This window comes from Primulina eburnea, chromosome 7 (genome assembly GCF_022965805.1).
Source record: "Primulina eburnea isolate SZY01 chromosome 7, ASM2296580v1, whole genome shotgun sequence".
NCBI lineage: Eukaryota > Viridiplantae > Streptophyta > Magnoliopsida > Lamiales > Gesneriaceae > Primulina > Primulina eburnea.
In genome coordinates, this window is record NC_133107.1 from 18,314,981 (window position 1) to 18,327,688 (window position 12,708).

Sequence of the window (12,708 nt, forward strand, 5' to 3'; positions counted from 1 at the left end):
CGTTTTCTAATGAATTTCATTCTCTTAAATTACGAGGCAGAACTCGTGGTACTTTTTTTATATTCAATTATTTTATCTATGTACTTTGCATTAACATAAAAATAAAGAAAATATCACAATTGAATAATACCGTTAAATATTATTAAAATAAAGATTTTTTTTATATAGAAGTGAAAAAAATCCAAATAACAAGTTAGGTTGCTAACCAACTACCATAATACAAGTGATGCAAGGTAAATTACACTATTTGTTGTTCCGATTTCAGTTATTTTGAGTGATTTTTTTTATATTTTTTTTAAACCTTAAAGCACATCATGATTTCATTTTATTCTTACAAATAATAAATATTTGACGATTGTATAAAACTTTTATTTCATAATTACAACATATCGTATTAAATCTTATGTTACCTTGAACAAAAAAATTTAAAAATAAAAATATATTACACACAACTCGTTATAATCCTGTATCATGCAAGTACAACCGTGATCCTGCTGCTAATATATAGAAAGAAAACATTCACCAGCTGAAAAGACCAAAAAGTCCCCAGAAAATTTCATCTTCAAGCCACTTTTATTCCAAATCTCAATCATAGGAGCTCTTTCTTCCTCCATTCACACAAAATAACACTACACTTCCCATGTACATAACTACACATTCAATAGCACAGCTTCTGATAGTTCGGCATCTCGAAGACATGGCAATCATGTTCCTATCTTCCGGACATTAAATTTAACAAACCTTGGTTTCCATAGAAAGAGCCCAAATCCCAATCTTCTGTCGAAGAAGAGAGAGTCATCAAGGCAACCACAATAGATCTCATGGTTGGTCGAATTTCAGGAGTTTCAGCCGTACAAGCTCTCGCAAGCGCAGCCAACTACAATAACATATAAATTTTTAGGTGATTTTACTGAAGTACCATGAATAAGAAATTTTGTAGTTGGTAGCTTCGAAAATTTATGAAACCTTGATGACTGATTCGAGGGGATAATCTACAAGTCTAGGGTCAACCAGTCTTTGGAGGTTTTCACTTGGGTTTGGATTACTAGAAGCTTCTTCAAACTGCATATATTGGTTGAAGCCCATCAGTAATTAAAAGACATTTAATAATGGGGCATTCCATCTACAGAAATCCACAAGAGCTTACCAATGCAACAAGGCCCTTCGAGTCCGCAGCAGAACCAATGGACTTTACTATAGCACTTTTTGCAGAAATTAACTCATAAAGTACGACACCAAAAGCATAGACATCTACTTTTGGAGAAACATCACCAAATTGAGCATATCTACAAGCAGAATACCGAAAGTGAATGAATCTCCTTTGTTTAGCCATCATGATGTCCCCGTAGAAGTAGAATAACTCGTATAATTTTTTTATTTTACAGTTACAATAAAATGTCATCGTCGTCCAACCAGATTATATGCTGTCAATTACTTTCTTTCAAATCCAAGAGCTTTTGGGACCTTTGAGGTCTGGTCTGGTCCGGTCTGGTTTGGTCCGTCTTTTTCAAAAATTGAGAAAAATGATTAAACCAAATTACTAATTTTTTTCCTTTTTTCTTCTCTAAAAGGTTGCAACACAAGCACTTCCTAGGGTTCATCCATTTAACTAAATTGAAGCTTGTTACAAGATAATAAAATTGTTAATCTTCACCGTGGTCAACATAAGGTAAAAATTACAAAAAACAAACAGTTCCACTTCATTAGCTATATCAAGATCCCAGCAACAAAAAATAATGCTGACAAACGAATATGAAGACGAGTTTGGCTACTTACTCTGGGGGCATATAACCAAATGTGCCCACAAGACGCCCTGTTGGCAATGAAGTACTTCCCACTTCAGTCAGTTTTGTTAATCCAAAATCTGCAACCTGCATGACAGGTTATTAAATTGTTGTATGACACAAATTGTTTTCAGCAATAAGATAAAGGTCGTGGAGCAACCTTTGCACGGAAGTTCTTGTCTATTAAAATATTTGCTGGTTTAATATCACGATGGATGTAGACTGGGACAGTGTGTTCGTGGATATATTCAAGACCTCTCGCTGAATCAAGAGCGATCTGCACTCTAGTTGACCATGTCAGTGGTTCCTTGTCTGGAAAAACACATGATAAATCTATTGTCTTTTATGAACACCAAATTGTGTATCCCATTAATACATTTGAACACATCACACCTGAGCCACGAAGATGCTGACTTAAGTTTCCATTCTCAATGTATTCATATACAAGAAACAGAGAGCCCTCAACGCAATACCCTATCAACCGCACCTGTATCCAAAGAAAAATTTAGAATAACTAGAAAGATCAATCTCACAATCCACTACCAATGCAGCACTGATCTATAATCTCAGAATGAATGAAAAACTGCTAGTGTCGAGCAAATCATTAAACAATTCTGTTTGACTCGAAAGAGAACAAAAGTACCAAATATTTGAATAAAAAAAATACAGATAGAGGAACAGAAATTGAATGTAAGCATTTTGAATATACAGAACGATTACACAAATTAATATTAACTCATAAGGTGTTATTATTACTTGGTGTGCACATTTTTCACATCATAGAGTACAAATATCACTACATTATTTATCATGGGAGTGGGAGTTAATAGCAGAACGGCCCTTCCCACTTTTTCACAACAGTCGCACGCATAAATGACAGATAAATTGCTAATTATTCAACGTATATAAAGATCATATTTAGCTTGTAAAAGTGACATTTATGTGGTTAAAAAGATTTATAAAAATAACTGACATTCTAAAGATAGATGTATTATACCTGGCAATGCACACTACGCATGCACGTTTTTAATATATGTATGTGTACATTAATTCCATGGTAAAGACACTCAAGGATATGTTCTACACATCCAGTTGGTAATTGCACTGTTTTTCTGTGAATCAGGAGTATTGCCTCGTAAGTCCAAACAAGGTCCTATATGTTCTTGTAACATATCCAAAATTTTATAACTCCAAAACCAGGTTCATGAAGACATGGCAGTACTAAGATTGGTCGACTTCAATGGGATCATGTATATAAAAAGATGACTCAGATATTGAAGAATATGGTGCAGTACCAGGTTGAGATGGTGAACATGCGTCAAAACCTTCAATTCAGCAAGAAATTCTTTACTGGCTTGCATGTCCATTTTCTTAATTGCAGCTTTCTGCATGGAAATTTGTCATAGAATAACAAATAAGACATAAAAAAATCCTGAATGGATGGTCATATGATATCAGACCCAGAATGGAACCCAGATGGAAAAGATCCAATATATAGAACCAAATGCGCCAGATTACAACTCCTAGCAAACTAATAACATAAAACCCCCAACAATCGGTTGAAGGGGTCCTGTATCAGCACACCAAACACATTTCTAGTAATTTCTAAATTCTGATCAATATACCCCTGATACCAAAACAATAATGAAAGCTAAATATTAGTTTGATTCAGAAAACTGATCTGATAATATAAAAGTTGCTAACAAAAAACTGCAATATCTAGGTTCAATTCATTTTATTAAAACCAGTCACTTGTATGCTTGATGTATAGTTCAAACAAGACTCTCCCTGCATCATGGCTCCCTCACTTCACTCAATCCTATCTTAGTTTATCTTGAGGCTTTGATCTTCATTAATGATTGAGATTGGGTTCATATCAAATAGTTTAAGAAACTTGAAAAACTTCAAATCGATAGTTACTTTTATTAGTCTCCACTTTGCTCCCATTGAATCCGTATTGAATTCAGAAATTTAAGAATCCGCTGGGATCCAAGCAAAGGATTGCTCATGAAATCTGATCCAACAACAAACCTTAATCAATGTTGCACCCCTTCTACAACCAGTGCTTTCTACTTATGACATGGGACAGACTTTAAAAGAACCAGCAAGTTTCATGATTTGCATAGAAATTGAACTTAAACACAGTCAGACCCTTGGCTTGCAATGATAACTATTCTCAACTGCACAAATTAAGAAACAAACAAACTACTTACTTCACCTCGGAGCTCAGCGTAGTAGACAGAACCAAAACCCCCTTCACCAATCTTATTAGCTATGTCAAAATCATTAGTTGCATTTGCAAGTTCTTCATATGAGAACTCAACAGATTTGTCAACAGTAATGCCGGTAAGCCCTTGAGAGGTGCCATCCCGAGTAACAGCAGAATCAGATGGATGGATAAAAGTGCCTCGCGGAGCTATGTGACAAAAGGAAGAAAATTAGCTTATCAAATAGTGTATGCACACAAATTACTTAGATGAACTTGCATATAACAAAAAGTGGACTTAAAACAGAAAGCCTTTTTGAATGCTTTTGTTACAATTGCAGTGTCAGATTTTCCTTGCTATAATGAATGATATAAAATCATAAATCTTTATCATGAATGCTGAGGATCCATTCACAGTTAGACATTTAACGTCCTTAATGGGCTTCCCCACCCACAATATAAATATCGTCCAACTTCCTCACCAATAGGACACTGACGTGGCTTTAATCCATATTCGTGATGTCCGGGTCCTCAAAGACCCATATAACAGAAGCAGTTGCCTTCAGGGAAACTGATTCAAACCAAATATCCAAAAATGCTTCCCTTCATAGATAAACTCAACCAAAAGGGAAAACAATTGTTCTTATTATGCTATTTTATTAGAAGTGGTATGTGAAACATTCATTTTAATATGGAATATCAAGTAGAAAGAATCAACAATCCACGACAAAGCAGCTTTAAATGAATGACCAACCTTCAGATACTCCTGAGAGCAATTGAATCTTTGCCGCATTTTTTTTTCTGTGATATCTAATGTACAAACATCCAGAAAATAACAAAACACCAACCACTCCTGCAACAGATATCCCAGCTATGATTCCACCAGATAATCCTGATAACAAGGTATAAAAATATCAGCAGAATACAAAGGCTTTCCATTGCCATATGTAGTCTTATTTGTAAGTGGAAAGGAAACGGAACAATTTTAACCCATAAAGCCGGGCCACCTGTGCTGCAAAAAGATAAAACAAATAAAAATGCATTAAAATCAGTAATATGTTCTGTTATAATAGTTAATTAAAAAATATGCAGATTCTTTGTGTTGTAAATAAGGCATGCTACCTGCTATTTAGAGGTGGATAGTTCCCATTCTGATCTGCAGAAAATAACTAAACATAGTTAGGCAACAAGCAAAGCAGTAGATCACATGATAAGAATCACTAAAGAAAGCTTTCGAATTCATTAACAACACGTGTTAGGGCATTAAAATAAATCTCAAACTTCGACAATGTAGAGCATTAGACATTAAAGATGATAACACAAACAAGGAAATTATAACTGTTGACATTTTGCTTAAAGCTCTAAGATACTCACTAGCATAATGGCCTAGTTATGTTTTGTGTGCGCATAGCTCTCAGCTATGTGTGCACATAACTCATGGAATTTCAAAAATAAAGCTTTCGTCGAGGAAAATTAAAACAAGCTTCAAGTTAACAAGAGGTTATAACGTAAATTTTCATGAAATTCTTATAACATGTTTTGGTGAAGGAATCAGCTAGTTCTATGATTTAGAAATACTATATAAAATATAGAACACGTTCAGATTCACTACTAAAAGCCCCTGCTCTGATTTTACAGTGTGTTCAAAACTCATAAAATCTTAAGGATAACTTGAATGTGCTGTAAATAAATTTTTTCCCAATACAAGATCGTATCTAATCATTAAAGTTTAAATAATGAAATCCAATGTAGTGAAAATATAATTTATTCACGTGATATGACTTGGTAGTAATAATCATATTGTGTAAAACTAATAAAATAATGTCTGAGCTATTCTGAAATTGATGCTTTGTCTGCCGACTCTATCCTTGAGCCCCACATATAGTTGGTGAGATCGCTTAATGCTTTGAATTATTTATGATATCCATCCTTCCAAAATGAAATAATCCAGGTAGAAAAAAGTGATCAATGGAATTTACTTAGAACCTTGAGCGGAACGTACAAAACTGGTATAAACATTAAACATATACCCATAAATTATATTTGAAACATAAAATTCACATTATACAACAATTTTAGTTCAGGCAAAATCAGAAATAAGCTCAGAAGAAAAGAGCATCCTAATCCATGGCACATCTCATGGTTTCCAGAAATCTGTTCTTTTCTGATATGGGTACTCGTTTTTATTCTCACAGATCTCTGGGGTTTTCTAAAAGTCTTGAAATGTTGCTACTGTGCGAGTAAGGTAATCTAGTGAGAAAACCAGATACAATTTATCCTCTATGGTGAAGAATTGTACTTTTCTATCCACATATATGTGTATGTATATCCCTTTCTAATGGAGGTTGAAGAAAAGGAGAGATACAATAAAATGAGAGATGAAAAGAAAAACAACTCACGGTGAAATAATGGTATGAGATTTTAATCTTTTTTTGCTACTGTTTAGGCCAATTATCTCAGCGCTATATTTTTCAAACCTCTAACCATATGTTTCATGAAACAGTAGAGCATTGAGCATCATCTAGAAAATTTTGTCAGGATTTCATACAAGAAATATTTTGAGTACCATCAAAACCATATAAAATTAAGGCACGAAATAAAAAATATACCTGTGGATTGAAATAACATGGACCTGACAAGGAAGGGTGATAAATTTATAGACCTTGTGATTGTCACACACGGACTAGTTATAACTTACTCAACAGTTTTATGCACCAAACATGAAGCACCCACTCTAACAAATAAGATACAAACAACTTCATACAATTCATCACCAATAGTTGAAGGCCAATATACCATATCATATTTAACTAGAAATAAATACGAAGATTCCGAAAATTCAGTTTGAGGTCTCACCTTTCCCCGGTAAATACACCACACTGACACCATCACTGAAATTCACCGTCGGATTATAACTCTGCAACAGAGTAGAACTCAAATTATTGGCATCGGCCACCGACTGTAAGCTCTCCCCAGGCCTCAGAGGATAAGTCACAAACAAACCATAATCTTTCGATACATCCTTGTCACCACAACTACAGTTCACAGTAACATTCAACCGCCCATTGTCAGGAATATTGAACGCGGGGTAGCTGTTAAACCTCGTCAAAAGCTGCACAGTCGTCAAGTTCGAGTAGTACACATTCGCGATCGTCTGGTAAGTGTCTCCAGTATTAACATCATAAGTGAACACGTGGCCGAGGAACTCGCCGTCGATGCAGTCGCAACGGAACGGAATGTTGGTCCGCGTACCAGCTATCACGACGTCTTGATTAGCAATTTGAGGGTTGTAACTGAGGATTGTTGGGATTGGGACGGCAGTGACTTGGTTAAGGAAAGTGAGGTTTGAATTTTCCCACATGTAGTAGGATGCTAGAGCTAAGTCACAGCCGCGGCTGCACCGGCAATCGGCAGCAGAGAACAGCCTGATAAACAACAGTAGTGAAATCTTCAGAAATAGAAGGCTCATTCTGACCGGCGAACTGCGGCGGAGAACTATTTGCCGATCAAGATTGTGACGATTATTCCAAATGAAGAGATTTGCATGGAATTAATGGAGTTTGAATGAATCAACGAGCATAATTTTGGAACCTTTGACTGAGTCTTGTTCTTGAGCTAGGACGAGTATTTTGACCCACCAAACGCACGGAGTAGAAAATTATAAGATATATCTGAATAAAAAAAACCTAGAAGATGTATATATTTGTTTGCCAAGAACTACGTCAAAACCGCCGCCATAACATTTAGATTAAGATTATAATAATTTATAAACAATATATTTCATTTAAAAAGAAGTAATTCATTATCTCTCAACTCAACTCAGTTAAAATTATGAGTAGGTCTCATGTGAGATCGTCTCACGGATCTTAATCCGTGAGACGGGTCAACCCTACCTATATTCACAATAAAAAGTAATATTTTTTCATGGATGACCCAAATAAGAGATCCGTCTCACAAATATGACACGTGAGACCGTCTCACACAAGTTTTTGCCTAAAATTATTACTCATATAAAAAAAAAACTCATTTTCTTCTTAATAATTCTTCATGTTAGTCGTGTAGTAGATTATTTAATTCTTTTACTACAAATATTTTATTTCAAGTTTGAAATAAAAAAATGACAAAATAACGCAAAATATCATTTTTGTTGTGAGTGTATTGTAGTGGAGGCTCCGGACTTGGATTGTATATAGAGTTTGAACACTTGATAGTAGTTGTTGAACCTTAGTTTGTACTGAATTGTAGACGGTACAGGACTTGTACTTTATTATATACTGAGTTGTATATTAGATTGTTGTCACTACGTTCCGTATTTTAAAAAAAAAAATTTTAGACCCTGTTTTATAATTGATTAATTAGTCCCAATGACGATTATGACTATGATTAGCGTCCGGGACCCGGACGTTAATTCATTCCTTAATCGTCTTTAAGAATAAATAATCAAATATAATAAACAAGGTCTAATTTTTTTTTTTTTAAAATGCAAAGCGGAAACGTAATATAATTAAATTCAAATTACATATTATACATAATCTAACAATTATTGTATGATCTACATAGTCCAACTAGGTTCAACTACATGTTCGTGCTGAATCCTAAGTTGCTTCTAAAGCCCGGATCTCCACGCTATCTAGTCCAGCCTCGTTTTCTTCTTGACCCTTATCATGTCCCACTTGTTGTCATGCACACATACAAACAAGACAACAGCCGGATAACTCCGGTGAGATATAAATATCCCAGTATAAATCATGTATACATGCCATCATATAAACAATATAAAAGCATATATCAAAAATCATATTATATATCAAAATCATGATATCAATCCATAACAAGAATAATCATATTCTATACATGTACCCTAATCCGGAACATAATTCAATATCCAGAATAAATTCTATTTTAAGCATGTACCAATATCAGGAACATACTCAATATCAAGAATAACTCCTATTCTAAACATGTACCAATATCAGGAACAACAAGGAACATGAACCATATTCAGGAACATAATCAACATCAATAAATATAAATCAATATAATCGTTACTTAGACTCGTGACTCCACGTTTTAGACTAGACTCAATCCTAGCCTAGGGATCCCGGTTTCCAGATGTGGTATTCCTATATCGACCAACAGTAATAGAAAAGACTCCAGTTCTATCCACGTCGATATAACCAAACATCCAGTGTCCTGACCTAACCGTCATGGACTGTGGTCCTATCACCAATATCTTGTCCTGTGACAAAGTGCAAAGGGCCAGTGACGAGTCCTCACTATCCGGCCCTTCTGTCACAAGATGAAATGTCTACGACTAAGCATATCCGCTTATGACTCAAGACATACATTGTCTATAAATCCATAGATCTAAAATATCAATCGTATTCAATTGCAAATAACAATGCAATAAAATAAAGTATGTGATTTAGGGAAACTCGAGTCAAACCTCACTCAAGTTCTGCAATCCCAACTCAACATTAATTTATACCTTTATCTTCTCGCTCAAAAGAAGAAGAAGAAGTCCCGACTCTATCTCGGTCCATTCTCAATCTGGTAATAACAATACCGAACATATATAATATCAATAACAACTCAATTCAATACCTGTTCTGATCAATAATCAAATCGAATTATACGCTGATCGATATCGAATCAAGATACAATCTAATCCATATCGACAATATCACGATATAATCAAAATCACTACCGAATCTGTTCAATATCAATCAACTGATGTTTCGACAGTATACCAATACAGTCTCGATAACCCCGTCAGTCCAAACATCACAGATATAATACCAGAATACCTAATCAGTATCGATACCAGTCATAATCTCAATAACAATACATATCTGATATGAATTCTCAGTCAAATTGATTCCAAAAATCATAACAATTACATATTCAGTCCGTTCCTCAATCTGACTTCGATTCTATGATGTCTAACATGACAAGAACATCAAATATGAATCATATTCAATTCTGACAATAGTCTAATTTCAAAACATGTCAAACGTAGCAAAACTTACGTCCAGTTGTAGCCTACGTTGATAGGAACTCAGTACTGAAGTCGGATTTGAAAACAGACGGGCGGATTTCTCATAAATTCTAAATTCTTTACGTCGAAAAACTTGAAGCTATCTCCTCAAACCTTTCTCGTTTCTCTTGCCTCCTTCTGAAGAGATTAGCCTTTGTATGTATATATATATATACATCTCGTGCATGACAAGAATGTGGCTTCTCCAAAATTTGCCACAAAACCACTCGCGCATATGCGCGCATCTACCCGCGCATATGCGCCGAAGGTTCTGGGCATGTCGCGCATATGCGCGTCTTTACTCGCGCATATGCGCCAAAGTTTCTGTAATTTTCGCGCATATGCGCCGCTACCGGTCGCGCATGTGCGCCAAGCCTTTCTGAGATGTTCGGCCGAACATCTTGAGATGTTCGGTTGAACATCTTGGCTTATAATATAATGATGCCCGGCTTCTTAATTCAAGTTTGTATAACCTCAATCATGTCAATTGATCAATAAATCATCTCAGATTAATCTTAAATTACGGTAATTATACCCAAATCATTTCAGATTAAGGTAATCAAATTCTCGGGCCTTGCGAACAGCTTGATGCACTATCTCCCTTCAACCCTTTGAGCGAAATTCGGCAAAAGAAAAGGAAGGAAAATCCATGGACCGACCCCATCATCTCCACCCCGTAGGAACTACGAGATCACCCCAAGGGCGCCTTCGGCATCCAGGGGTCACGGACCGACCATAGAACCCTGTTCAATAAGTGGAACGCATTAGCTGTCCGTTCTCAGGTTGGGCAGTAAGGGTCGGAGAAGGGCAATCACTCATTCTTAAAACCAGCGGTCTTAATTCTTAAAACCAGCGGTCTTAATTCTTAAGACCAAAGAGTCGGGCGGAAAAAAGGGGGGGGGGGGGGGGAAAGCTCTCCGTTCCTGGTTCTCCTGTAGCTGGAACCACAAGAATCCTTAGTTATAATGGGATTCCAACTCAGCACTTTTTGATTGAGATTTTGAGAAGAGTTGCTCTTTGGAGAGCACAGTACGATGAAAGTTGTAAGCTGTGTTCGGGGGGGAGTTATTGTCTATCGTTGGCCTCTATGGTAGAATCAGTCGGGGGGCATGATAGGCGGTGGTTTTCCCTGCGGCGGATGACAGCGGTTCGAGTCCGCTTATCTCCAACTCATGAACTTAGCCGATACAAAGCTATATGATAGCACCCAATTTTTTCGATTCGGCGGTTCGATCTATGATTTATCATTCATGGACGTTGATAAGATCCATCCATTTAGCAGCACCTTAGGATGGCATAGCCTTATAAGGGCGAGGTTCAAACGAGGAAAGGCTTACGGTGGATACCTAGGCTACAATAATCCGACTAGGTTCAACTACAAGTCAGTGCTGAATCCTAAGTTGCTTCAAAGCCCGGATCTCCACGCTATCTAGTCCAGCCTCGTACTCTTCTTGACCCTGATCCTAGCCCACCTGTTGCCATGCACACATACAAACAAGACAACAGCCGGATAACTCCGGTGAGATATAAATATCCCAGTATAAATCATGTATACATGCCATCATATAAACAATATAAAAGCATATAACAGAAAATCCTATCATATATCAAAATCATGATATAAATCCATTACAAGAATAAATCATATTCTATACAGGTACCCTGCTCAGGAACATAATTCAATATCAAGAATAAATTCTATTCCAAGCATGTACCAATATCAGGAACATCATTCAACATCCATCAATATCAATCGATATAACTGTCACTCAAACTCGTGACTCTACATTTTAGACTAGACTCAATCCTAGCCTAGGGATCCCGGTTTTCAGACATTGGCATTCCATATCGACCAACAGTAATAGAAAAGACTCCAGTTCTATCCACGTCGATATAGTATCGATCACCAGTAATAGAAGAAGCTCTGTTTCTATCCACATCAGTATAGTATCGATCACCAGTAATAGAAGAAACTCCGATTCTATCCACATCGATATAACCTCGATCAACAGTAATAGAAGAAGTTATAATTCTATCCACATCGATACAATACTGATCACCAGTAATAGAATGAGCTATAATTCTATCCACATCGATAGCCAATTATCCAGTGACAGACTATGGCACTTCCGCCAATACAATATCTTATGACATCGTGCAATGTGCCCGTGGTACTCCTACCACTATCAGGCACTTCTGTCACAAGATTACTCGTCTAACACCTGTTATCTATAATTCAAGAGAACAAGTATATCAATCAACTCAATGCAAATATCAATGCAATAAGTAAAGTATGTGATTTAGGGAAACTCGAGTCAAACCTCACTCGAGTTGTGCAATCCCAACTCAACATTAATTTATACCTTTATCTTCTCGCTCAGAAGAAGAAGAAGAAGTCCCGACTCTATCTCGGTCCATTCCCAAATCTGGTAATAACAATATCGAACAGATATAATATCAATATTCAACTCAATTCAATACCTGTTCTGATTAATATTCAAATCGAAATATATGCTGATCGATATCCAATCAAGATACACTCTAATCCATATCGACCATATCACTATAAAATCGAAATCACTACCGAATCTGTTCAATATCAATCAACTGATGTTTCGACGGTATAACAATATAGTCTCGATAACCCCGTCAGTCCAAACATCACAGATATAATACCAGAA

At 36.1% G+C, this 12,708-nt stretch overlaps 1 protein-coding gene across 1 annotated transcript; it reads right to left on the reverse strand.

Annotated features, from left to right (window-relative positions):
- Nucleotides 1-341: 341 nt before the first annotated feature.
- Nucleotides 342-7,653, reverse strand: LOC140837288 (lysM domain receptor-like kinase 3). The gene is made up of 11 exons (XM_073203402.1): nucleotides 6,847-7,653; nucleotides 5,120-5,146; nucleotides 4,745-4,900; nucleotides 3,998-4,200; nucleotides 3,080-3,169; nucleotides 2,178-2,271; nucleotides 1,945-2,096; nucleotides 1,777-1,871; nucleotides 1,148-1,286; nucleotides 967-1,062; nucleotides 342-877 (listed from the first exon to the last, which is right to left on the reverse strand). Exons 1-11 carry the CDS (start codon nucleotides 7,457-7,459, stop codon nucleotides 713-715), a joined length of 1,830 nt encoding a protein of 609 aa, XP_073059503.1. The 5' UTR covers nucleotides 7,460-7,653; the 3' UTR covers nucleotides 342-712.
- Nucleotides 7,654-12,708: the final 5,055 nt, after the last annotated feature.

Excerpts from the sequence above, each read along its gene's own strand:
- LOC140837288 (XM_073203402.1), bottom strand. The coding sequence starts at position 7,459 with ATGAGCCTTCTATTTCTGAAGATTTCACTACTGTTGTTTATCAGGCTG. Across the intron at positions 2,272-3,079 it reads ATGTTCACCATCTCAACCTG|GTGCGGTTGATAGGGTATTG; the intron begins GTACTGCACCAT and ends CTTTGGATACAG. Across the intron at positions 878-966 it reads CCCTCGAATCAGTCATCAAG|TTGGCTGCGCTTGCGAGAGC; the intron begins GTTTCATAAATT and ends ATGTTATTGTAG.